Source organism: Hyperoodon ampullatus, assembly GCF_949752795.1.
Source record: "Hyperoodon ampullatus genome assembly, chromosome: 1".
NCBI lineage: Eukaryota > Metazoa > Chordata > Mammalia > Artiodactyla > Ziphiidae > Hyperoodon > Hyperoodon ampullatus.
Window position 1 is genome coordinate 179,470,234 of NC_136914.1, and position 27,493 is coordinate 179,497,726.

A 27,493-nucleotide genomic window follows, 5' to 3' on the forward strand; every position below is an offset into this window, starting at 1 on the left:
AAGTCCTGGGAAAGCATAGAAAAATAGGATTGTTCAGAGTCTGGTAGATCACAGAAGGATTCACAGAGGATGGAGTACTTGAGTAGATTCTCAAATAGAAAATTATGAATTTGAATTATTATATGAATTATGAGGGCTAACATTCCATGATGGAAAAAAAATGCAAAAGGACAGAAAGGAGACAACTTTTGATTAAAACGTGTGTGAGGAGAAATGGAGAAGGGTGAGGCTTCAAAGGCAGGCAAGGATAATGTTCTTTCCTTCGGTGCTTTCTGGAAGAGCTTATATATAGCAGAAAATCACTAATAGACTCTTTCTTGGAGCGCGGTGGAAATGGGAAATAACATGATCAAATTTGTCTTTTAAAAGGATGGTCAGAAGGAAATGGATGAAAGAAAAGCAGAAAAGATGGGTTTAAACACTTCCAAAGGCTGGGAGGAAGACATCCAGGTTTGTGAGCCCCTTCTCTAACAGTACAGTGAAGAGGGGAAGATGTTGAGAAATAATAATGAGGCAGACAATCTATAGGTGGCAAATGATTTCCTGTGGGAAATGGGGACAGACTGGGTTAAGGATGACTGAGTGACTTGGTGGATGGTGATGCTCTTCAACTAATGAATAATGTTGGTGGGATAGTTTGGGGGCTGAGCTAATGAGCTCAGGGTTGAACAAGTTGACTTTAAATGCCTGGCCTGGACCAGGGCCACAGATGTCACATCTTCCGCATTTGGTGGTAATTGAAGCCTGCAGGATGGATGAGATTGGCTGTGAAGGTCAGGAGAGTGAGCAGAGCAGTGAGCTGAATGTGTAAGCCTGGAAATACACCCAGTCAGGCATCCCCTAGAGTGTCCTGTATATAAGTGGCTGATTATTTTTAGGTGGCCTGTCAGATTTCATTTATCCAGCTTGCTGGTTTCAGCACTTTGTTCCATGTTGTTGATACCATTTAGAGTCTTGATTCTATCAGTCAACATATTAACCATACTAAGATGTTTCTGCTGAAAATGGTTTCTAGCTAGCACACACTAGTCTCCCAACTTCCTAGTAAAATAATCATAGAAAGGATAAAATGTCACATGATCACTCAAAACTTAACAACTCTCTAAAATAGAAAATGTGCTGTTCCTTTGCAAACATTTCTGGAACTGGTACAGAAAGCCTAAGAAGAAAACAGCTGGAGGTGAAAAGTCAACAGGATGAGATGTAAAGGAAAATGGTTTATAAAATAAAGAATTGCAAGTGAAAAACTGTAATTGCTCAGATAAAATCCATGTTGACAGTAGAGAACACAGAATAAATTGCATGAATGACACACTTCAAAAGTTGGCTCTGAATCCAGAGTAAAAGAATAAAGAAATGGAAGGAAAATGAAAATAAAATAAATTGATGATAGTTGCAGAGGCAAAAGACCAGAGCACCACCCTCAGAATAGAGTAGTTGCTAAGATACACGTAGAAAGTAGAGTAGAAGTAATAGCCAAAGTTGTACTTTAAAAAAAATCCTCAAATACAACAAAAAAACAAAATATAGGAGAAGGAAAGTTGAAAGAGTTTATCACATTCAAAGGGAAACCAATGAAAAGAAACCTACTTGTACACATACTAACAAAAATCTGTCAAAAATACCCTACAGAGGCTTCCCTGGTGGCGCAGTGGTTGAGAATCTGCCTGCTAATGCAGGGGACACGGGTTCCAGCCCTGGTCTGGAAGGATCCCACATGCCGCGGAGCAACTAGGCCCGTGAACCACAACTACCGAGCCTGCGCATCTGGAGCCTGTGCTCTGCAACAAGAGAGGACGCGACAGTGAGAGGCCCACGCACCGCGATGAAGAGCGGCCCCCGCTTGCCACAACTAGAGAAAGCCCTCGCACAGAGACAAAGACCCAACACAGCAAAAATAAATTAATTAATTAATAAACTCCTAACCCCAACACCTAAAAAAAAAAAATTACCTTTGAAGTATTTCATCTAAAAAAAAAAATTACCCTACAATTCAAGCTTAAGAATGGAAAGCAGGACAGATCCAAAGGAAGAAAAATAAAGCTGGTCACTCATCTCATGTGGAATCTACATGCTAGAGAATATAAACTTGGATCCACTGAGTTAGCCTTCATATCTAAAGAACCAGAAATGAAACATATCTGCAGAAATGAAGGAGTTTTGAAAAGAAAATGCCTAGAGTCTGTTGTTAAAACACCTACCAAAAACATCAACCGATCAAGAGTTAAATTGACACTAAGAACATCAACCAATCAAGGGTTAAATTGACATTAAGAACCTAAACATAGGAAAACCGTATATAAAATGATTTTCCAAAAAAATAATCAGCAGGAACAATACTCTACCTTTCAAAATTATCTTAAAGAGAAAGATTTTAATAAACCATACCTATTTGAACTGGCCATAAATTAAATCTGCAATAAATAAGTATATATTGAAATATGCGGTCTTGTATTTTTGTACTTTGATTTGTGCATTTGTCTTTAATGAATATGTATTTTTAATAATCAACTTTGTATAAAACATATTATATGTCCTTGAAATTTTATATCATCTGGGAAATTGATCAGTATGTCTTTGATATCTTAATGTTAAGACTTTGATGATTATTTCACACAGTGGTTCCAAGGTCAGAACTTTATGCCTCTCGACTAGGCAAGCATCTGCCAAGTTAAATTAAATATTATTTAATTAATGGTTTGGGACATTTTTTTAAACCAATTACAAATCTATTTAACTATAAACCACAGTTTCTCTCTTATTCACAAGATTACTATGTAAGAGCATCAAATGTATTGCTTAAATCAATATATAATATGTTTATACCATTATTCTAATTTGCCAGTCTAATAAGCCTATCAGAAACAAACAAAAACGAATTGAAAGAGGTTAGCCTAACCCAATATGATTTGTTCTTGGGGAACTGGTACCACCTCCTAGGAATCACCTTTTCGTTTCTAAGTATTTACAAATCTGTTTTCAGTTAAATCATTCATAAATTTTGCCATGATTGCACATCAAATTCACTAGCATATCAAATAAAAAATTCAACTGCTTTTCAAAAGGTTAGATATTTAAACATCATCAATAATCTGACACTATTCTCATTTTTAAATATTATAAGCAGTGCACTTGCATATATATCTGCAATTTTCTAATGTCTTTGGATGGTTATCCAACTGAATATGGAAGCAAGATTTAAAAGGCATCAGGGAAAAATGATTTATTTATTTATTGAGGACCAACTGAATGCCAACACCAGGCTGGATCTTATAAAGTTCAATTTAATTACCTGACATAACACACCATTGAACTGGTAGGTTTGTGTCTATTTTCGAGATGAGAAAGCTAAGGCTCTGATCCATGAAGTGACCATCTAAAATCACACAGACAGCAAGCCACTATGCTAGCACAATGTTCGAATCCCATGATTTTTATATTGCAGCAGTGATTCTGCTTCACTTTATCATCCATTCATACCACCCAGTATTCCTTAAGCACTGGCATTCTCTTTCCTTGTGACAGTTTTAAAATCAAAACTAGAGTTTAGAAATTAATTCTGCCTAAACTTTACATTTGTTTTCTTCAGCATTTTTTCCCAATTTAAGCCAATTCTGTAACTTGGTCCTACCTGCATGTGTTTTCTTTCTCTTTTTTTTAAATTTATTTATTTAACTTATTTATTTTTGGCTGTGTTGGGTCTTCGTTGCTGCATGCGGGCTTTCTCTAGTTGCAGCAAGTGGGGGCTACTCTTTGTTGCAGTGCGTGGGCTTCTCATTGCAGTGGCGTCTCTTGTTGTGGAGCACGGGCTTTAGTAGTTGTGGCTCACGGGCTCAGTAACTGTGGCTCGCGGGCTCTAGAGTGCAGGCTCTTTAGTTATGGCGCACAGGCGTAGGTGCTCCACAGCATGTGGGATCTTCCCGGACCAGGGATCAAACCCATGTCCCCTGCAGTGGCAGGTGGATTCTTAACGACTGCACCACCAGGGAAGTCTCATGTGTTTTCAAGTAGATGTGCCTGTTTTGTTTTATTACCCTGTGCACTATCTCTCAACTTCTGTACTTGTCTTTTAGCCGTCTGACCCCATGGGAGATGCCCTGGGCATCGGCTTGCTGTCCCTTCCTCACTGGGATCATTTGTGATTAGACAACTACCATTTTATTACTTAAAGACCTTCCCTTCTGAAATTTCTTGTAATCTGAGATAACTGCCAAGTTATGCCCAGCTCTTTTTCTATTTCAGGTCTATTATAATAAATTTCAATAAGACGGTTTCTCTTTCCCCAAAACTTCTCATTACTTGCATTATCAACACATTATTTTCTTTCTAATAATAATTAAAATGGGAACAGATCCACATGGCCCCAGATTTGCCATAAATATGCTGGTTGTTTTCCAAGACACTTGACCTGGGCTTGTTAGAAGACAGTTACTGAACACCAAGAACACCCCGGTTGGCTGGAAGATGGATGGTTCCGTAGTCACTGAACACCAAGAGCAATGACCAACTCATTGAAACTACTTCATTTCCACTTCAGAGGATACTGGAGTCAGGGTCCCATTGTACACTGGGTGGTCTCACTTCAAATTGTCACTGTATCCCTCTCGCTCTCAGTAGCACTTGATATAGCCTCACTGGTACCCAAATGTCCCACATGATACTATACAAGCCCAATGAGGAGCTCATTCTCAGCAACAGATGTTCTTCTCCCTGGTTTCACCAGCAGCCCCATTTTTGCTACTTTCTCTCTACATTCAACCAATTTCTTCCTCCAGCTTTCAAATGCTCATTTCTGTTATTATTTATTTTCCTACTGACTCTAGGTTACCTGAGTCTGTCAAGTTCTCTTTTCCATTCATTCATGCACCTGTCCAACCCTACTAAGTTCTAGCTAAGTACAAAGCCCTTTACTTAGGGTGGAGAATCCTAATATGACTCTTTCTACCCTCAATGAGCTCATGGTCTACTAAAGGAGATAACTTATAATTGAACAGTAATAATTCAATTTAATAAGTCTGATGATAAAAACACAAAGAGAACAAATCAACAGTTAAAATTCAATTTAAGAAGTTCTATATGGAAAAAAAATAAGGGAAGGAAAACCATACAGAATTAAAAAAAAAAACCTGCATCTTAAAAAAGTTCAACTCTTACACTAGCTAAGTACTGGAAGTACGTATGTCGAGATACCCACCATGACTTAGCAATTTGGGGCAAAACGGAATATACATGTAGTTATAAAGTTGAGACTGGAAGGATGGCTAAGGTCAAGTGAAGATTCTGTGCTAAAGAAGCTGAATTGTTAACCTGAAATGTATGGGGAACCACTGGAAATTGAAAAGCAAGGAACTGACTTGATCAGAATTTATTTTACAAAGATGTTTCTGCTGGCTATACAGAGAAAGGTTTGAAGGAGTTCTTCAAGAAAGAAAAAAGAAACTCAGAAGGCTGCTGTAATAAACTAAGCGGTCATCAGGACCTGGATATGGCAGTCAGGACCTGGATATGGCAGAAAGAATACATAAATGACACCTATTTGAGAGATTTAGGAGGTAGAATGGATACGATCTATTTACAGAATAGTCTGGAGAGTATGGAACAGGTAGGTTTTTAGAATGACCCCAGTTTCTGCTTAGTTAAAAATAATATTCAGAAAGGAAGAGGATAGGATGAATAGAGAACAAGGAATTTTTAGTACAGTAAAGCTGTTTTGTATGCTACTATGCTACTGGATACGCATTGTTATACATTTATCAAAATCTATGTAATGCACAATACATGAATGAGCCCTAGGTAAACTATGACCTTCAGTTAATAATCATGTAACAATGTCAGCTCATCAAATGCACCACATTACTGCAAAATATTAATAATAGGGGAAATTAGCGGGGTGGGTAAATGGAAACTCTCCATACTTTCCACTCAATTTTCCTGTAAACCTAAAGCCATTCAAAAAACTAGTCTATTTTTTTAGAAAAAATAGAAGGTGTGAGAAATACCAGTTCGAGGTCTCCCAGCACCTTGGGCATGCCACTTTAAATTAGCCATAGAGAAGGATCATCTTCTTGAACAGTCTACACAGTAAGCCTGAGGAAGCCCTATCTGTACACTTCCTTAGTATCCCAACATCTGCTTCAGAGGACTGGGTTCCAAGCCTTTCACATTTCTTTCACAGCATGATAATGTAGCTCTAGATGTGACAGGAGAGAAGCGGGCATGCATCCCATCACAGGAGTGGCACAACCTGTTTGCCCCTTATGAACCCAGCTTTCCTGAATTATATCAATTTTGCTCATATATTGTGCATTCATAAGCCTGAGCCTGAATACAAATTCTACAGCCAGTTTGTGCCTATGGATGATTTATCACAGCCATAAAAATCTGGGGCTTTTCAATTCATGAATCTCATGATTCCAATGTGAAACAGTACACAGACTGCAAGCTGCATTTCATGTGATTCTAATGGATCCATGAATACAGGAGCAATAGAGGAATAAAAAGGATGATTTAAAAAAATCAAAAAATGTGGAAAATCTCCAATGTGACCTTTAGAAAAAGGTGTTCTAGCAACACTTTGCCCAGCAGGAAACCAACACGTATACCCAATAGAAGACTTTGCCCTCAAGATAAAAATAAATAAACAGAGAAAAACAAACAAAAAGCAAAGCCAACTCCTTCTTTGCATACAGATCTATAAATGGAGTGTGACCCGAAAAACAAGGAGTACAGAATACATGACTTCAGAGTTTAAGAGTGACATTCCTGATTCCCAGCTATTGCAGACACACTTCTAGGGATATGCAGCTCATCACCTCTCAAGGTCATTTACTAAACTTCAGACAGGTCTGACGCCAGGAAGGGACTTTTTGTTGTTGAGCTAAACTCTATATCTTGAATTGTTCTACCCAAAGTTCCTCATTTTCTATATATGAACCAAAAAGAACAAGTCTTCCTTCAAAACTTAATGTATCCATTTAACATATATTGGGCATACATAGTGAGCGGTATGGACTGAATGTTGTATCCCACCCAGCCCTCCCCAAAGTCACAAGTTGAAGCCCTTACCTCCGATGTGATGGTATTTCGAGGTGAGCCTTTGGGAGGTAATGAGGTTTAGATAAGGTCTTGAGGGTGGAGCCCCCCATGATGGGATCAGTGACCTTATAAGAAGAAGAAGAAAGACCAGTGCTCCCTCTCTCTCCACCATGTGAGGACCCAGCAGAGAGAAGGAGGCCACCTGCAAGCCAGGAAGAGGACTCTCACCAAGAACCAAATCTGCTGGCACCGGGATTTGGGACTTCCCCGCCCCCAGAACTATGAGAAATAAATTCCTATTGTTTAAGCCATCCAGTCTATGGTATTTTGTTATGGCAGCTGAGCTGTGACAGGCATTGTGCTAAGCATTGGTTATACAATGGAGGACAAATAAATTCAGTTCCTGGATCCACGGAGTTTATTATCTAGAAGGATGGATGCATTATAACAAAAAGTAAACACATAAACTCATGTGACAATTACTAAGAAAGAAAAGTACTAAAGTATATGAAGGAGAAAAATAGAAAAGGGTGATTTAAATTGAGGAATATCCAAGAAGGCCACTGTGAGGAGGTGACATTTGAGTAGACTTGAGAAATGAGTCAGTGTTGGCTGGGTCAAAAGCATAGAAGAGTGTTCCAAAAATAACTAGCTTAGTGAAGGCCACAGAGCAGAAAACTAACTGTGATCTTTGAGGAACATAGCCAGGGAAGCAAGAGCACTGAGAAATGAGATTAAATACAGTTAGACAGAGGGCATGCAGAATGCCCCTACAGCTTTGTAGAAAATCTTGAAATCAAGTAGTGCTGGTCTTCCAACTTTGTTCTTTTTCAAAATTCTGTTCCCCATTCTAGAGCCTTTGAATATATATATAATCTTTTCCAGTTCTATTTTTTAAAAGTCTGCTGGGATTTTAATGGGGATTGCATTGACTCTATAGCTCAGTTAGGACGATTTGCCATCTCAACATATTGAGTATTCCAATCCATGAATATTGGATATCTCTCCATTTATTTAGATCTTCTCTTGGTGACATTTTCCACTAAATTTTCTGCTAAAGGTATAACTTATACATTTAAAAAAAAAAGTATTCCTAAGAATTTATACTTTTGGTACTATTATAATTTTTTAAAATTTGTTTTCCAGTTGTTGGTTATTAGTATGTTAAAATACAATTGATTTTTGTATAGGGACTTTGTTTCTGGCAGCCTATGAAGATTTATTTATTAGATTTAATTTTATTAGAAGACTTTTAGGATTTTTCACAAAGCTAATCATGTCATCAGAAAACAGTGTTACTTCTCCCTCTCAAGTCCGTACACCTTTCATTTCTTTTATTGCTTGTTGATCAGACAAGGACCCACAATATGATGTTGGGGAAAAAGCATCACTAGTATGTTGTTAGTAGTCAGTTCTCTGTGCTGTTATCAGGGTGTGGAAGTTTCCTTTTATGTATTTATTTATTAATCATGAATGGGTGGTTAATTTTGTCAGATGCTTTTCTGTATCATTTGAGATGATCATGTGAATTTTGTCCTTTATTTTGTTAATGTGGTGAATCACATTAATTGGTTCTCAAATACTGAAACGAGCTTGTTTCCCAGGGATAAGACTACACTGGAATATGATGTATTATACTGTTTATATATTGCTAGATTCAATCTCCTACCATTTTGTTGAGTATGTTTATACCTAAGTTCATGGGAGATATTGGGCAGTGATTTTCTTTTCTTGTAATATCTTTTTTGGTTTTTGGTATCAGAATTATGTCAGTTTCATTAAATGAATTAAAAAACATTTTCTCCTCTATTTTCTGAAAACGTTTACGATTAGTGTCATTTATTTGCGTGTTGGCTAGAACTCACCAGCGATGCCATCTGGGCCTGGAATTTCATTTGTAGTGAGGCTTACAAATCCAATATACTTAATAGATAATTAATATTCAGATTTTCTGTCTCTTTTTAAATCAGTTTTTATAAGATGTGTTTTTAAAGAAATGTATCCATTTCATTTAAGTTGTTGAATTTACTGGCATAACGTTGTGCATAATATTGTCTTATTATTCATTTAATGTCTAAAAGATCTATACTGAAATTCCCACTTTCATTCGTGATATTAATAATTTCAGTTTTCTCTCATTTTTCTTGATTATTCTTGTTTGGGGTTTATTAACTTTATTAAACTTATCAAACAACCAACTTTTGACTTTGCTAATTTTCTATGTTGTTATACATAATCTATGTCTTTCTTTAAAATTACTTTGAGTTTAGCCTGTTCTTCTTTTCTTTTTTATCTTTTCTGAGAGGGAAACTAAGAATCTCAAATTTAAGCATTTTCTGTCCCTTATATAGGCATTTAAAGCTATAAACTTTGCGTTAAGCATTATGTTACCTGCATTCCACAAATTTTGATATATTGTGTTTTCATTATTGCTTACTTAGAAATAATTTTTATATTTCTTTTATGATTTTTTTTCTTTGACCCATAGGTTTAGAATTATGTTATTTAAATTTCACTGGGAATTTTCTAGATTTTTTTTTTTTTTTGCTTTCTACTTTAACTCAATTATAGTGATAGAACATACTTGGTAAGATTTTATTCTTTTGAACTTGATTGAGATTTAACTCTATGGCCCAATGAATGATGCATCTTGGTGGATGCATACTTGAAAAGAATGTGTATTCTGCAATTGTTGGGTGTAGTGTCCTATAAATGTCAATTACATCAAGTTGGTTGACAGCATTTTTTAGATCTTCTATAGCCTTGTTAGTCTTTTGCTTACTTGTTATGTCAATTTCTGAGAGAATGAAATTAAAATTTTGACTATATTAGATTTTTCTATTTCTCCCATTAGATTTGTCAAATCTTATATCATAAACTTTGATGCTTCGTTATAAAGTACAAACATATTTAGAATTGCCTTTTTGGTGAAATTGTTTCTTTTATCATTATGTAAGGTCCCCCTTTACCCCTTGTAATACTCTATGGCATAAATTCTACTTTGTCTAATGTTGAGATGCCTCACAAGCTTTCTTATGCTTATTATTTGCATGGTATATCTTTTCCCTTCTTTCTCAATCTACCTGTGCCTTTATGTTTAAAATGCTTGTAAACAGCATAGTTTTCCAGTTTTATAGTTGTTAACGATGGGAGGTCTAGTCAGATAACTGTTATTCCATCATGGCATGCAGAGTAAGTCCCACATTCCTTTTCTTGGTACCATTAATAAGCACCATCTTTCTTTTCCAGTTTGTGGTGCCCTGAAGGCAGGAACTGATGTATAGCTCTATTAAAATGCATTTGTTAGCTGAAGCCAATTGCTTCAGGCTATTAGAATTTCATAGGTCATTTTTGTCTAATTGGAGGCAGTGCTTTTCAAACTTTAATGTGAATAAAAATCATTTGGAGACCTACTTAGATATAAACTCTGATTCATGAGATCTGAGATAAGGCCTGGGATTTATGCCAGCAATGTTGGTCTGTGTGCCACACTTTGAATAGCACAGATGTGTAAGACTTGCTAGCTCACAAAGAGTCATCCAGGTCTTCTATGTCACAGGGCACTAACTTGAATGACTTGATGTTGAAAGGTGAGTATGTGAAAGTGTGAAGCTAGCAGCTGTAATAAAACAGAGGATGGTGGGACCAGAGGCAACCTGAAGAGTGCTAGCACCACCAAAGTCATTCAAATTTAAATATTTAAAACACTATGCTACCAAAAAACCCCATAAACTTGGGAGGTAAATTCAGGTCACATCCAACTGTTTATGATTCCTGTTCAATGTCTTTATCCATAAGTTAATTTTAAAAATGGAATCTTCAAATCCAAATTGATGATGATCCATGTGTAAAAGGCCTTTAAGTTCAGTTTGCAAAGAGCAATTGATCCACCTTGGGTTTGGCCATGACTTCTTAGATATAACAACAATAGCATGATCAATTAAAAATATGTTAAGTTGGCTTTATTTGGCCTAATACATACCTAGCGCTGCCCTGCTCATATTTTTTCCCATTTTATCCACAAAGGTATCTTAAAATTTACATACATAGGTCTCTCTCTCTCTTTATATACATATATAAAATAAATCTATAGATTATAAAATTTGTAAATATATATATATATATACACATACATTTATTTATCATAAGGCTTTCACTTATCAATATGTATTTAAGGTTCCTCCATGTTTTTCCATGGCTTGATAGTTCCTTTCTTTTTAGCACTGAATAATATTCCATTACCTGGATGTACTCCAGTTTATTTATACTTTACCTCTTTAAGGACATCTTAGTTGTTGCCACATTTTGACAATTTAGGAAAACTGCTATAAAAAATTCACATGCAGGTTTTCATGTGGATATGGAGAAAGAGGAATGGGAGGGAGGAAGAGGGAGGAAGAGGAAGGACAGAAAGCATAGGAGGGAGAGGAGGAAGAGAAGGGAAAGGGAAGGAGGAAGGGGAAGATGATGGAAACGGGGGGGAGAGAAAGAGGGAAGAACAGAGAACAGAGTAAGAAGGAGAAGAGAGGTAAAGAAAGAGGAGAGGAGAAAGAGGAGGTGAATGGGGTATATTTATGCTTCTCTGTAGCATTACACACAAGAAGAGCAAGGGAACAAATTCTATAGAATTTGTTCCCTTGCTCAGGCAATGGAGCAACTTCTATAGAACAGTAAGGGGAGAAGCTGTGACACAAGAATATTACACCCAGATAAGTTTAATTCATGTGTAAATACAACAGAAAAAGATTCACAGATATGCTGTCCCAGAAAATATACCACTCTTACTAGATATATTGCTCAAAGAACTATTCTAGTTGAATAAAAATGCATTAAAATAAAGAAATGAATGATGGCTAAATCACAGAATAAAGAGGTATTCAACAAGCATTGAAACCTTTTGAACACAGAATTCAGTCCAAATAATGACTATAAATATGGATGAGATAAAACAAAAGAATGCAAATGCCAAATATGTATCTTAGAGAAACCGTAGAAGATTTAAAAACATAACAAAAGAAAAAAATCAGAGTAAACTGAGTCTAAAATCTCAGATCTATCAACCAAAAATATGATTGAGTAGGTGGGAGAAGAGGAAAAAAAGCTATTCCACTATCTTCTTACATAGGCAGAGATATGAATATATGGTTTCACTCTTGATTCTGAAAGAGAAATAGCAGTGCATGCAAATTTAAGCCTAAAGGAAACCACTGGAGGTTAAAAGAAGATGCTTAATTTCTAGTGGGGGGAAGGTGGTGGGAGAAACACAGTAATAACAATGGCAACTGAATGTTAAACTTTATGAAAATAGTTAAGAATGCATAAAAATCATGTAAACATGATAGCAGTAAGAACAAATGTATTTATATCGTAATACCTGTCAACTGTATTTCAACAAATTAGATAGTCTATCTAGAAAAAAATGGACAAATTTCTAGAAAAGCACAACCTACTAAGACTGAACCATGAAGAAACAGAATATCTGAATAGACCTATAACTAGTAAGGAGATCTAATCAGGATCTAATCAGAAAAGCCCAGGACCAGATAGCTTCACTGTGGAATTCTACAATTTAAAGAAGAATAAACACCAGGACTTTCCTGGTGGCTCAGTGGTTAAGAATCCACCTGCCAATGCAGGGGACAAGGGTTCGATCCCTGAGAAGATCCCACATGCCATGGAGCAACTAATAAGCCCGTGCGCCACAACTACTGAGCCTGTGCTCTAGAGCCCATGAGCCACAACTACTGAAGCCAGTGTGCTGTGCTCCACAACAAGAGAAGCCACCGCAATGAGAAGTCTGCGCACTGCAACACAGAGTAGCCCCCGCTCTCTGCAACTAGAGAAAGCCCACGCGCAACAAAGAAGACCCAATGCAGCCAAATAAATAAATAAATAATTTTAAAAAAGGAGAAGAAACACCAATCTTCATCAAACTCTTACCAAAAAAATTCAAGAGGAGGGAATACTTCCTAATTCATTTTACAAGGCCAGCATTACCTTGATACTAAAGTCCAAAAAAGACACTACAAAAAAAGAAAACTACAAACCAATATTCCTAATGAATGTTGATGCAAAACTTCTCAGTGAAATACTTGCAAACTGAGTTCAACAGCATATTAAAAGGATTATGTACCATGACCAAGAAGGATTTATTCCTGGAATGCAAGAATGGTTCAACATAAAAAATTTTATCAATGTAATATAGCACATTAACAGAACGAAGATATAAACCACATTATCATCTCAATGCAGAAAAAGCATTTGAAAAAATCCAGCACCCTTTCATAATAAAAACTCAACAGGCTAGGAATAAAAGGAAACAACCATAATGTAACAATGGTTGAGAAACCCAAAGCTAACATCATACTCAATGGTGAAAGACTGAAAGAATTTTCTCTAAAATTAGGAACAAGACAAGAATATCTTCTTTTACCATGTAGTACTCAACATAGTACTAGAAATCATAGTTAGACAATTAGGTAATAAAAAGAAATAACTGGAAATAAACTGGAAAGGAAGAAGTAAAAGTATCTCTGTTGTCAGACAACATGACCTTATATGTAGAAAATGCTAAAATTAGACAGACACATATGCAAAAACACACACACAAAACTATTAGAACTAACAAATTAATTAAGCAATGTTTCAGGATACAAAAATCAATGCACAAAACCCAGCTGCATTTCTATACATTCACAATGAACAGTCTGAAAGGGAAATTACAAAAACAATTCCAATTACAATAATATCAAAAAGAATAAAATACTGAAGAAAAATAACAAAAAGGCAAAAGGCATGTACACCAAAAACTAAAAATTTTGGAAAAAAAATTTAAAACACAAATAAATGGAATGAATCCTGTATTCATGGATTGGAAGACTTAATATTGTTATGATGTCAATACTACCTAAAGCAACCTATAAATTCAATGCAACCTCTATCAAAATTCCAATGATGTTTTCTGCAGAAATAGAAAAATCCACCCTAAAATTCATATGAATCTCAAGGGACGCCAAATAGCCAAAACAATCTTGATAAAGAACAAAGTTGGAGATCTCAAACTTCTGAATTTAAAATGTACTACAAGCCACAGTAATCAAAACAGTGAGGAACTGGCATGATGACAGACATACAAACAAATGGAATAGAATAGACAACACAGAAATACTGTCCCATAAGTGGTCAAATGGTTTTCAACAATGGTGTCAAGATTTCTTAGTTATGACAACAAAAGCAAAGGCAATGACAACAACAAAGAAACAGATAATTTGGACTTCATCAAAATTAAAAAAAAAAAAATTCTGCATCCAAGGACACTATCAACAGAAAGAAAAGGCAACCCATGGAATGGGAGAAAGTTTTTGCAAATCACATATCTCATAAGGGATTAATATCCAGAATATAAAAATCTCCTATAAATCAGTAAGAAACAAACAAAAACAATTCAATTAAAAGTGGGTTGGGCTTCCCTGGTGGCGCAGTGGTTGAGAGTCCGCCTGCCGATGCAGGGGACGCGGGTTCGTGCCCCGGTCTGGGAGGATCCCACGTGCCGCGGAGCGGCTGGGTCCGTGCGCCATGGCCGCTGAGCCTGCGCATCCAGGAGCCTGTGCTCCGCAATGGGAGAGGCCACAGCAGTGAGAAGCCCGCGTAACGCAAAAAAAAAAAAAAAAAAAAGTGGGCAAAGGACTTGAATAGAAATTTCTATAAAGAAGGTATGCAAATGGAAAATAAACACATGAAAATATGCTCAACATCTCTAATCATGAGGGAAATGCAAATCAAAACCAAAATGAGATCACTTCATACCCATTAGGATAGCTATTACAAAAATAAAAACAAAAAGCCCAAACAAAAACAAGCGTTGGTGAGGATTTAAAGAAACTGGAATCCTTATGTCTTGCTGGTGGGAATTTGAAATGGTGCAGCTACTGTGGAATATGGTAAGGTAGTTCCTCAAAATTATTAAACATAAAATTTCCATATGATCCAGCAATTCCACTTCTGACTATATACACAAAAATATTGAAAGCAGGGACTTGAACAGCTATTTTTATGCCTATATTTATAGCAGCATTATTAAATAATAGCCAAAAGATGGAAGCAACCCATGTTCCTGGACAGATGAATAGATCAATAAAATGTGGCATATACATACAATGAAATGTTATTCATCCTTAAAAAGCAAGGAAATTCTGACACAATGACAAAATGGTGAACCTTGAAGACATGCTAAGTGAAATAAACCAGTCATAAAAAGACAAAAACTGTATTATTTCACTTATATGAGGTACCTAGAGAGTCAAATTTATAGAGACAGAAAATAGAATGGTGGTTTCCAGGGTTTGGGGAAGAGGGGAATAAAGAATATTGTATATATATTTGCAAGATGATGTGATCTAGAGATAGTAGTGATATTTGCAGAACACTGTGATTATACTTAATGACACTGAATTGTACACTTAAAATGATTAAAATGATAAAATTTATGTTATGTATATTTTACCACAATTTTAAAAACAAAAAAAAAAAACAACAAACATGCATTTTAATAATATATTCTAATATCTAGGTAAATTTGTTTTTTAAAAAAAGCGAAGTTTATTCAGTAAGTAAAATACCAAAAAATAACAATTTAAAAACTAACTTTAGAAGACTATCCATTGAATAAATTGGAAAAAGAGCTAATTATCTCCTAAAAAGGAAGGGATCAGACAGCTTCAAAAATAAGTTGTTGGGGCAGGGGTGCAGTGGACCAGAATAATATAGGAGCAAAGTTTTTGTACACTATTAAAATAAGGTAGTATTAATCCAAGTTAAATTGCTATAAACTAAGATATTAATTGTAATGCCTAGGCTAACCACTAAGAATATAACTCAAAAAATATATAGTAAAAGAAACAATAAGGTAATTAAAATGGTATGCAAAACATATCTACTTAACACAAAATAGGCAGTAATGGAGAAAATGAACAACAAAAAAGATGTAAGACATATATAAAATGAATAGCAAAATGGCAGAAGTGAAGTCTTCTTTATCACTAATTACATTAAATATAAACGGATTAAACTTTCTGATTAAAATGTAGACATTGGTAGATTGAATTAAAAACCACAATTCAACTATTTGCTGTGTAGAAGCTACTCGCTTTAGATAGAGACAGATAGATTGAAATGATATAAAAGGATAGAAAAAATATTCTGTACAAACAATAATCAAAAGAGAACTGAAGTGGCTATGCTAATGATCAGAAAAAGACAAAAATTTTATGAGAAACAAAGAACATTATATAATGATAAAACAGCCATCAATAAGAATATATAACAATTATAATTATAAACATATACACATGTAACAAATGAAGAGAAACTGATAAAATTGAAGGGAGAAAGAGGCAGGTCTACAAAAATAGTTGGAGACTTCAATATCCCACTTTCAGTAATTGATAGAACAAGGCAGAAGATCAACAAGTAAATGAAAACATGAACAACACTATAAACCAACTAGACTTGATGAAATAGACAATATGAATTGCCCTATAGCTATGAAAAATTTAATTCACAATTTAAAAGCTCCAAAAATATGAAATCTCCATGCCTGGATGGTTTCCCTGGAGAATAATGCCAAACACTTAAAGATGAATTAACAGCAATTTTACATAATCTCTTCCAAAAAATAGAAGATGATTTCCTAAATCACTTTATGAGGCCAGTGGTACCCTGATATCAAAACCAGACAAAGACGCTACAAATAAAAGTACAAACCAATATTTCTTCTAAGTTTAGATGCAAAAATCCTCAACCAGAATATCAGCAAACAGAATTCAACAATATATGAAAAGAATCATAGACCATGACAAAGTGAGATTCATTCAAGATATACATTTGAAAAAACAATCAATTTAATCTACCATATTAATAAGTTAAAGAAGAAAAAGCATATAATTATGGCAAGTAATGTCAAAAAAGCATTTGGCAAAATCCAGTACCCACTCATGATAAATATTCTCAGCAAATCATGATCTTTTGGCTTAAAGCAATTATAACTATAATTAATGCAATTCCTATCAAAACCACAGAATTTTTTTATATAGCCATAGACAAACTTATTCTAAAATTTGTATGGGAAATGCAGGCCCCAGAATAGTTAAAACAATCTTGACAAAGAACAATAAAATGGGAGGAATCACTATGCTCAGTATTAAGGCTTACTCTGCAGCCACAGTAATCAAGACAGTGTGCTATTGGCAAAGGAATCAGCACATAGATCAATGGAATGAATAGAGAACCCAGAAATAGACCCACATAAATATGTTCAACTGATTTCGGACAAACTTAAATAGTAATTAAATTAATAAGTGGTGCTATAGCAATTGGACATCCGTAGCCAAAAAAAAAAAAAAAAGAGAGAACTCAAACTTCACACCTTATACAAAAATTAACTCAAAACTGATTGTGGACCAAAATGTAAAATGTAAAACTAAAAAACTTTTAGAAAAACAAGCAAACAAACAAACAAACAATCCCAGATTCTCTTCAGGGTCTAGGGCTAGGCAAAGAGTTAGACTTGATACCGAAAGCATGATCCACAATAGAATAAATTTATAAATTAGACCTCATAAGAATTAAAAACTCTTCTTTGTGAAAGACCTTGATAAGAGGTTGATAAAACAAACTTCAGAGTGGGGGAAAATATTTGCAAACCACACATCTGGCAAGAAACCAGTGTCTAAAATATATAAAGAACTTTCAAAACTCAACATTAACAATCCAGTGAGAAAATGGGCAGAACACATGAAAAGGTATTTCACCAAAGAGAATACACAGATAGAAATAAGCACATGAAAAGGTATTCAATATAATTAGTCGTTAGGGAAACACAAAACCACAATGCGCTATCTCACCATGCCTATCAGAATAGTAAAATAAAAAACAGTGACAACACTAAATATTGGCAAAGAGGCAAAGAAACTGGATCATTCCTACATTACTAGTAATGTAAAATGGTACAGTCACTAGAAAGCAGTTTGATTCTTTTTTAATAAAACAACATGCTATTACCACAGATGCAGCAATTACATTCCTGGGTATGTATCACATATTAATAAAAACATGTTCACACAAACCTACGCACAAATGTTCACAGTGGCTTTATTCATAATTGCCCAAAACTGGAAACAACCCAGATGTCCTTCAATAGGTGGATTGTTAAATAAACTGTGCTATATTGGCTTCTACCAAGCAAAAAGAAGCAATGAACTATTAATACACATAACAATTTGAATGAATCTCCAGAGAATTATACTGAAAGAAAAAGTCAATCCCCAAAGTGTGATTCAATTTATTTAACATATTTGAAACAACAAAATTTTAGAGATGGAGCACACATTAGTGTTTTCCAGGTGTTAAGAACAGGACTGGAGGGGAAGAAGTGCAAAGGAGGTGAGTGTGGTTATAAAAGAACAATACAAATCTACACATACGATAAGATTGTGTAGAATCAAATGCACACACACACACACACACATAGAAATGAGGGCAAGTACAAATGAGAAATCTGAATAGAATCAGTCAATTGTATCAACATTAATATCCTGGTTTTGCAAAATGTTACCATTGGGGCAAACTTGTTAAAAGATATTTTGAGATCTCTCTGCATTACTAATGATAATTGCATGTGAATCTCTAATTATCTCAATAAAATGTCAATTAAAATAAAGACTAGATAATGTCATTCTGAATTTTGAATCCTAATCAAGAATCTGACCTCTTTCAAATAGGCAGTTGGGAGCTATAGAAGCTGGTTGAGTATGGATGACTTGATTATAGGGCTATGGATCAAAAGAATCAATATGATGATAGTAAGTATGATGAATTAAAGGAGAAATTACTGAAGGCAGGGACACAGAAAACCATAATCAGGGATCAAGTAAGAGGTGATACTGAAGAGGGTATTGCACCCAAGGAAGTATGGACTAGATCTTTGCCTTTGGTCAGTTCAGCGATGACATATCCAACAGACATTCACTTTGTCCAAGCTCTTTTGTAATTCACACAGTATGTGAGAATCTGACTATAAAGCAAAGGCATTTCCAAGTTATTTCACTATGTTGAACTAATTCTTTTATGCCATATTTTTAACATTTTGGTTAAAATGAAACATTTTTAGTCCTTGGTTTCAATAATTTTACAATTTTGTAACTGTAAGTGACATAAATTTTCTAATCACTGTGATAACTGGCATGTTTTTAAAAATAATTTTTAGATATTTGAAGATTGGAAAAATATATTAGACTTGTGGTTTTAATTAATTTTAATTAAATGTTTAAAACTTTTGATTAGATAAGTTTGTAATCAATATTGAAAGTCTGAGGACTTTTAATTTGTTAATTTTTAATGTTTTGATTTATTAGTCTTATAAGCAGAATTTAAATGTTCAAAGAAATATTTAATGAATTTATACATTATTTAATTGTGCATGAAATAAAATACAACAGGAGTGATGCTCCTCATGCATTAAAGATTACTGTCATCGAATTGCAGATCTGGAATCTAAGTCCTTCTCTGCATCCTTGACACCAGGCTGCCCTGGCTAGGTTTGCATCCTCTCTTTACAGCCTTCTGGAAGGAGTAATGGATCTTACCTTATGGGGTTATCCATCCTGGACACTGTGAGGAAGGCAGCAAGATTGGCTGTGTAGGAGGAGCACACAATGAGGGTGAAGAGCCACCAACTGCCCATCACGATTCGCATGGCCATGGAGTTCGCTGAGGATTCACCACCTGCAGGAGGCACGCAAAGGGGATTGGTCCTGGGCTTCTGCTCTTGCTTGCATCTCCAGAGAAATTCTCTGCCCTGCGGCCAGGCATAGGGAACCACCCCTGGTGGTGAGCTGGGGATCAGGAAAGTGACTGCCGGCTGGTTATGGTGGGCTCTGACAATTCTGGGGAAAAAGTGCTAGGACCACCAATCTTGGAAAGGGATGGCAGACCACAAAATACGGAAAAGCTAGGATTGGCATTTTTAGTGACAGGATGTTTGTCAAAATGCCAACAGTAGAGTTCTGAATATCAAAATCTTCTAGTTAGAAGATTCTACCTCACTGTGTTGAGAACTTTCAGGGCTGCAACCCTATGTAATGTCCCTTTCCATTTTAAATTCACATGGAACAGTCTCAGGAATTCTGTAAATGTAAAATTACCTCCTACCTGGAGAATTTCCTGGCTTTCTTTTAAGAAATGAGATGCACCATATCACTTTTATTATTACTCAGCCCTCACTAGATGACCTTTATTTTTCCTATGATTTTCAGAAATCACTGCGTGTGACTTGTAGTCAGAAGCTGCCTCTTTGAGGCCAATTGTTTCTCCTTGTTCCCTTAGGTGGTAGCAGAAGAAAACTCCTCACTGACTATTCTTATATAACCTCTCAAGCAAGTGATACATACATTTGCCATGGTGCAAATAAGGCTAGGACTCACATTAGGAAATTTGCAATTTGTTGTTTCCAGTCAAAACTGCACAATCCTGTAACTCCCCAAGTGCTATCCAGACTTCTCAGAGACAGGAGACTTTATATCTCAAGAATGGCTGGAGTACCGCTTAGATGATTGCAAAACAATTTTGATTTTTTATCCCATTAAGACTTCAAATTTAAACAAGATAGAGTTTCTGACAACCCTGTCTGCATAACAATCAATCTAATGTGGGAGGCAAGGGAAGTGCAAAGCAGAACTCCGAGGTTAATTTTATCTAAAGTGGAAAATCAGGACTTGAAGTTAAGTTCCGTGTTGTCATTTCATTTAGTTCCTATCTGGTATTACTCAGAGAAACTGGGAGCAGCATGATATTAGGACTACCTTAGAGATTAAATAAAATTGCATTTAAAATGACTTTGGCAAAATGCGTTCCTCCAAGCCCCTGGGGCTCTTCCAACATTGAGAAACCAGGAGGGTACCTTGCTGTACGAAGGCTCCGTAGACGATCCAGATGGCACTGTTTAAGGTGGCAGAAGCAGATGGCCGGGGCTGGGCAGCACTCTGAGCCCTCACGGCCTGTATCCGGTTCAACACAAATATCAGCACGCCAACCACAGGGATGGCTGCTGCAATGCAGGCCCACACGGCAAAATCAAAAGGAGCAAAAAGGGAGAAGATGCTGATTTTCTCCTCGGGCTTCTTGATGAGGATGCCCACCGAGTAGTCCATGTACCGCTTGCTGAAGTCCACCACGCTCTCCCTCTCCGGGGTGATGGTGATGGCGGAGATGGCTAGGTCCGCTCTCTGAAAGGCAAACCCATCTCATCAGACAGCAGTCCTCAGTTTACCACTAGGTTCTACCCTGGGTCAAGGCCTGTCCTCTGCCCTTTGGGTTGTTCAGTTCAGAGGAAACGGATTCGAGAGTTGACACCTCATGACTTTGAATGTTGTAAGGAAAATCCAGCACTAAGGTGTCTGTTATTACCTCTTTCACCTTACAAATTTCTCTCCCAAACCCTAAAAACTCCTGGAAACCACTTCTGGAGGAAAGAGTCTATAACCATCTTCATTCTTGTGTGAATTACAGTTTTTCTTCACTTTCTTAACAGTCTCCTTAGTGAACTATCTCCTTTCTTTTGCTGGTATTTCCCTCTTACCACCCACCCCCATCCCCGCCCCAACTCCCTTCTATCTTCTTCTGGCCTTATCTACATCCTTGCTATACTTCAAGGCCACAGGGACACTCCATTTTTCCGTCAAACCTCTCCAAATGCCATTAGCCCACACAGGTATCTCTCTTTTCTAAAATACTTTAGAAGTTATATGGTGAGTATACAACTACCTTGAATCTCATTAGTGTATCAGGCCTAGATTGTTTTATATGCAGACTCTATGTCAGAGAATAACATTCTCCAAGAAAAAAGGGGTCATCCACTTCCTTTGATCTTCTGCCTGCCTTAACTCATGGCTTCTCAGACATATGGGCTGCTTTGTCCTTTAGTAAAGCCATGCTGTGAAGGGGCTCTCTGGGCATCCTGTGCTGAGACCTCAAAAGTACCTCCCAAGACTTTTGCTTTCCAAGATGAGCTTAATTTAAAAATAGACAAAGAGGGCTTCCCTGGTGGCGCAGTGGTTAAGAATCTGCCTGCCAATGCAGGGGACACGGGTTTGAGCCCTGGTCCGGGAAGATCCCACATGCCACGGAGCAACTAAGCCTATGTGCCACAACTACTGAGCCTGTGCTTTAGAGCCCGCAAGCCACAACTCCTGAAGCCCAGGTGCCTAGAGTCCGTGCTCTGCAACAAGAGAAGCCACCACAATGAGAAGCCCGTGCACCACAACAAAGAGTAGCCCCCGCTCGCACAACTAGACAAAGCCCACGAGCAGCAACAAAGATCCAAAGCAGCCAAAAATAAATAAATAAAATAAATAAATTTAAAATGCCTTTAAAAAATAGACAAAGACCCATTAATAGTCTCATGCTCTACTAACTGAGCTAGTCGGGCACCCAAGACCCCATTAAGATGGAACTAGATTGTGAGGTTAAAGCTGCCAAGACTGGTGGAGACTAGGATCCTTATGCCTAGGTGGATGTTAACATAAGAGCATTAAAATGTACAGTGATCATCTCTATCTTGGCTCTGGGGTCTCTCAAGTAGGAGGCATCGTCAGAACTAGGTTTATTTTAGAATGACCAGTTGTGACAGCTGATCCAAACTACATATTCAAATTGGGGAAAACTATATAGAAGGATTTTATCAGGTCCAATATGCGGGCTAGATGGGCAAATATACTGACTTCTAAACTGTGAAATCCAACAACATATCTAGAGTAAAGAGAAAAAATGGTGGAGGTGGCCGTGTCAGAGATCTCAGACTTGCCACATTTGCATCTCTGGTTCTTGCTTCTCTTCTCAGAAACCCATGATCCAGGGAGGTTTTCTGGTTTATTTGTTTGTCTGTTTTGGTTTTGTTTTGTTTAAGTCTGGAGCATATTTAATGACAGAGAAAGAAATCTAGGGGATGAGGATAGGTTAACAACATAGGATGGAGGGAAACTAATTTATGAAACCAGGTCCAGAGGCGCAACAAGAGAGTTGACTCGTGATGCTGGTGGAGGGGTGAGCTGTAACAGGAGGGAAAACACTCCCCCTACCCCGAAACTGGAGGCGAGGGCACGTGTCTGCAGATATGAACTTCATAGGAAGTTGAAGTAGAATCTCATGCCCAGATGTCTCCATTTCTTTCCCTAAAATAAGAGCACTTTGTTTTCTAATTTAAGATAGAAGATTATTAGGTTGCTTGAGGAGAAAGATAAAGTTTTGAAACAGTCTCTAAGGAACGTAGCCAAGGGGCCCAATAAAGGACATGTTAAGGAACTGTCCTGAAGGCCCAGTTGAGTTGGGAGGCCACACATTGTTCATACATCCATCTGGACAAATTTGTGATTTTCTCCTCTAACTGCATACAGCAAGCTGGATGTCAGAGTCAGAGGGTAGATAATAGAACCAGGTCAGGGTTTCAATGTAACAAGAAATCAAGAATAATTTAGGAGAATCATACAGGATGAAGGGAACAGGGGTTTATCTGGATGACCACAGAGGATGCACCAGGAAAGGATGCAGTATCAGAAGGGCACAGCAATCTTAGAGAAGAATGAACCTCAAATACATGTGCCAAGTGAAAAGGGCCAGACACAAAAGACCACATATGGTATGACTCCGTTTACAGTAAATGTTTGCAAAAGCAAATCTATAGAGCTAGAAAGTAGATTAAAGGTTGCCTCCGGCTGGGGTTGAGAATGGAATTAACTGTAAGTGAATATGAGGGATCTCATTGGGGTGATGGAAGTACTGTAAAACTAGATATGGTGAAGACTGCACAATTCACTAGATTTCCTAGAAATCACTGAATGATACATCTGAAATGGGTGAATTTGATATATCACTTTTTCCACAATAAAGTTGTTGTGTGTGTTTTGTTTGTTTGTTTGTTTTTTAAGCTTAGGAGAAACCGGAGAGAATACTAGCCTCGTGTCTGCATTCATGGGTTATAAAGCAGATGACCTGTGTTTTAGGAACAAAGGCCAGAAAGAGTCAGAAGGACGACAGGATTTAGTCATGGATTGGGACAGTGACGGTGACATGCAAGACGCTAACAGGATGCATGGGGGCAGGTCCTCAAAGGTCACTGGAGGTGAAGGGGGTCAAAGCACTCGAAGCCCAGGGTGCTCCGTAGGGATGTCAGAAACATCAAGATTGATGGCAACAGTAATACTGGAGCGGGAGGGCTTGAGCAGATCCACCAATGTAAATGGTTGTCAGGAAATGACCTAGAGGTCACAAGACGGAAGGGTCAAGGATGGGGACACAGCAAATTGGCCTCACGCCATGAATCTAAATGAGGACCCAGGTTCTACAGGAAGGAGGAAGATTAATGATTTGAAATTAATCTGAGGAGCTGGGGAATGCCGTATCACTTATACGTAGCAATGCAGACACACCCACACACTCATTCACCTACACACATGCATGTGGACACACACGATATACACGCCCACTTGTGGGCCTTGAAGAAGAGAATAAGCATGCACCAGTCCCCCCCGAACCACCCCTCGCGAGAATTGGGTTCCTACTGCAGCCCAAATGTGGGAGTGGATTTCATGAAGTGTGGATTACAGAACAGGCACAGTGGACACGTTTCAAAGGAATGAGAGCAATGGGCACAGAAGGAAAACACAAAGTGCCAGGGAATTAGAAAATAAAAGAGCAAAAATGGGTATAGCAGGGAGGAGGGGGGTGGAGGAAAAGAGGTTCTTAGTGCGTGGAGAGTGGTAACTGTGGTCTGTCTAGCTGGTCCCATGGTTCCAACTTCATAATGGGCCCAATTTAGACATCACCCCAGAGGCAGACTGGCGTATCCCTCCCCATGGACCTGCGTTTGGGACCTACCTTGCTGATGAGCTCCCCGATCATCCCGTTCCAGGAGGTGTTATGGAGCTGGTGACCGTACCTGCCATCGGGGGCCTGGTAAATCTCGTATTTGAAGCCCAGAGCCTTGGCCAGTGCATCCAGGACATCGATGGAGAACCCTTTGTAGCGCTTGGGCTGTCCAAGGATGTTCTCAGCCACCATCACAAAAGGCTCTTCCTGAGGACAACAAAATGAATGTTCTTCAACTAAATCACAGGTTCATTAACACACATCTTTCCAGGGTATTATTAGAGAGACCAATCCGATGAACCATAATTTCAGAACGTTTGTGGACATGTGCATTGTATTTAGCCAATTTAGGCCTGGAGTCTGAACCTCTCTGCCCTTTTCTAAAGCAGTTTGTGGACACTCAGGATACAGGGCACAGGAAAATACCTCCAACCAGCATACTGATGGAGGAACAGATTTATTTGTCCTGTGTCATCTCAGACTCGGCCCAGAGCCCCATCTCCCAGAAGAGCATGGCTTGTTTTCATTCCTTCATTTACAGCATTGAGGACTCTGTCCTTTGGAAATGCCATGATTCTTCAGGACCCACATAAGAAATGTGGATACCTCTCATCCAGGATATTAAGTGACAACAGAGCTCTGTGATACTGGATTGAGGGAAGACAGTAATACATCTATCAGATTGTACTAGAAAATGGATGCTGAATCACAGGACAAGGCCATACTGCACGTCAAGGACAGGATAGTATTAAACCCCATGGTCTGAAAGTCCAAAGCCAGGCCATGTGCACATTCACACATTTTGTGCTGTGTCACATGTGCTCTTGTAGGGCACGTGATCATCTGGAAAACACCTCAGGCTTCCCCACCACCACCCTGTGAAACTGAACAAGAAGGAGCCTTTTGACAACAGCCCCAGAGACTACATCTCATTAATTTAATTTTTGGGGGAAATAAAGTATAATGTTTATTCCTGGTGGGCATATGGGGAATGCGGAAACGCGGCTGCCAAAGACTTCTAGAGCCAAGAGACGCCAGTGCTGCTGGGACAGAGGGGAATGTTTGGACCATGTCTGACCAGCTAATAAGAGATAAATCTAAAATGTCTCCTACAGTTCTAAAGAGATGAAGAAAGAAATGGAAAGGAAGATGCTTCTAAGGTATCTGAAATATGTAAAAGTCTCTGATTCCAGGACAACCATGCAGAGAAATTGCAACAAATGGTCTTCATTATGAACTTTGTGTCACATGGGCCCATCAGTGGTATTGGGGTCTGGACGGATGTCCTCCCAACATCCTTCTGGGGACTCTAGCTACCAGCAAAGCTCTCCTAAGGACCACCAGTAGGTCAAGATCATTTACATCCAAGAACAAGTAGAGTTGTTATGCCCGCTCTGGAGCTCAGCACTGGATCTGGATTAGTTTTCCTTCTCTAGAGCAGTCCAGTGACCTCCCATGGAACGTCTCAGAGGCTTGGGGCAGAATCTCCAGTCTCACTCTTCCTTCACTATTCATAAAATTGTTTGAGTGAAAGGCCTTATGAAAGCTCAAGCCACTACTTAAGATCCCCTTCTCTCTAAACCCAGCATCAAGCCAAACAGAGAGAAGCCTCTGACTCAAAGCCTGAATGGCAGACCTCCCCCATATGCCCATGATCCTACCAAGACAGTCACCACTTTGAGAGTCAGTCCTTGGAGGCGACTGCCCATGGGCCTCTCCTGCAGGCTGCCATTCAGGCCCTTCTCCGAGTCCCACGTCGCCAGCTGTGAAGGAAAAAGAGAGTGTGAGGGACAGAATGGGCACCTGTGCAAACCTTAGGAATTGACTCCTAAACTGGGCTCCTGAATCAGGCAGATAGGTGGATAACAGCCCTAGGAGTTTCCCAGAGAGCTAGAGGCATCTTACAAGCTTAGAAAGAATAAAGGTGTGACACATAGAGCTCCACTTCCTCCGGCAGCTCATCTGGATCTTGAGGACTTGCCTCATCCTTGAAATGAAACCAATTGGTAGGAACTTGTTTCTGGAATGAACATTTATGTCCAATTTTATTGTCCACCTACTGAGGCCATGTCAATGTGTCTCGCACAAAGTGCCCTCTTTCTTTAATACTCCTTTGACTTGCCCAGGCCAGAAGGTCCTTGAGATCACTGCTTCCATCACCAGAGCAGGATGAGATCAAAAGTGAAACAGGTAACAAAGACCCAAGTTTACAGTTGTCTTACACCCTGATGCCAGTTGCAAACAGGACCAAGAGCTCACTGTCTTCACTGTAGTGCAAACTTCATAATTTTCCCTCATAGGCAGGTAGAGGCTAAGAATACATGTGCTCTGGGTCTGCCATATCCTCCTGAGCCTGCAGGATCTGTCCAATAAATGCATTTAAGACCATCTAAGATGGTCAAGGAGACCCTATCCTGGCTCAGAAACAACTGGAGACACATGCTCTTGGGACTGCTTCCCTTCCCTGCATCCCTGCAGGGCCTGAGCAACAACGATGAACCCTTTGTCAGATCAGTGAATCTCAATCATTAATTGGTGAGAT

At 38.0% G+C, this 27,493-nt stretch overlaps 1 protein-coding gene across 1 annotated transcript in view; it reads right to left on the bottom strand.

Annotated features, from left to right (window-relative positions):
- The window catches only part of GRID1 (glutamate ionotropic receptor delta type subunit 1), a gene marked incomplete at both ends in the record, with an annotated part of 680,272 nt that overhangs the window by 91,588 nt on the left and 561,191 nt on the right, over positions 1 to 27,493 (bottom strand). Inside the window, 4 exons of the mRNA XM_079706722.1 lie at positions 19,677 to 19,815; positions 20,990 to 21,314; positions 24,961 to 25,158; positions 26,613 to 26,714. Coding sequence (XP_079562848.1) covers positions 19,677 to 19,815; positions 20,990 to 21,314; positions 24,961 to 25,158; positions 26,613 to 26,714 — 764 coding nt within the window. The remainder of the gene's footprint in view (positions 1 to 19,676; positions 19,816 to 20,989; positions 21,315 to 24,960; positions 25,159 to 26,612; positions 26,715 to 27,493) is intronic.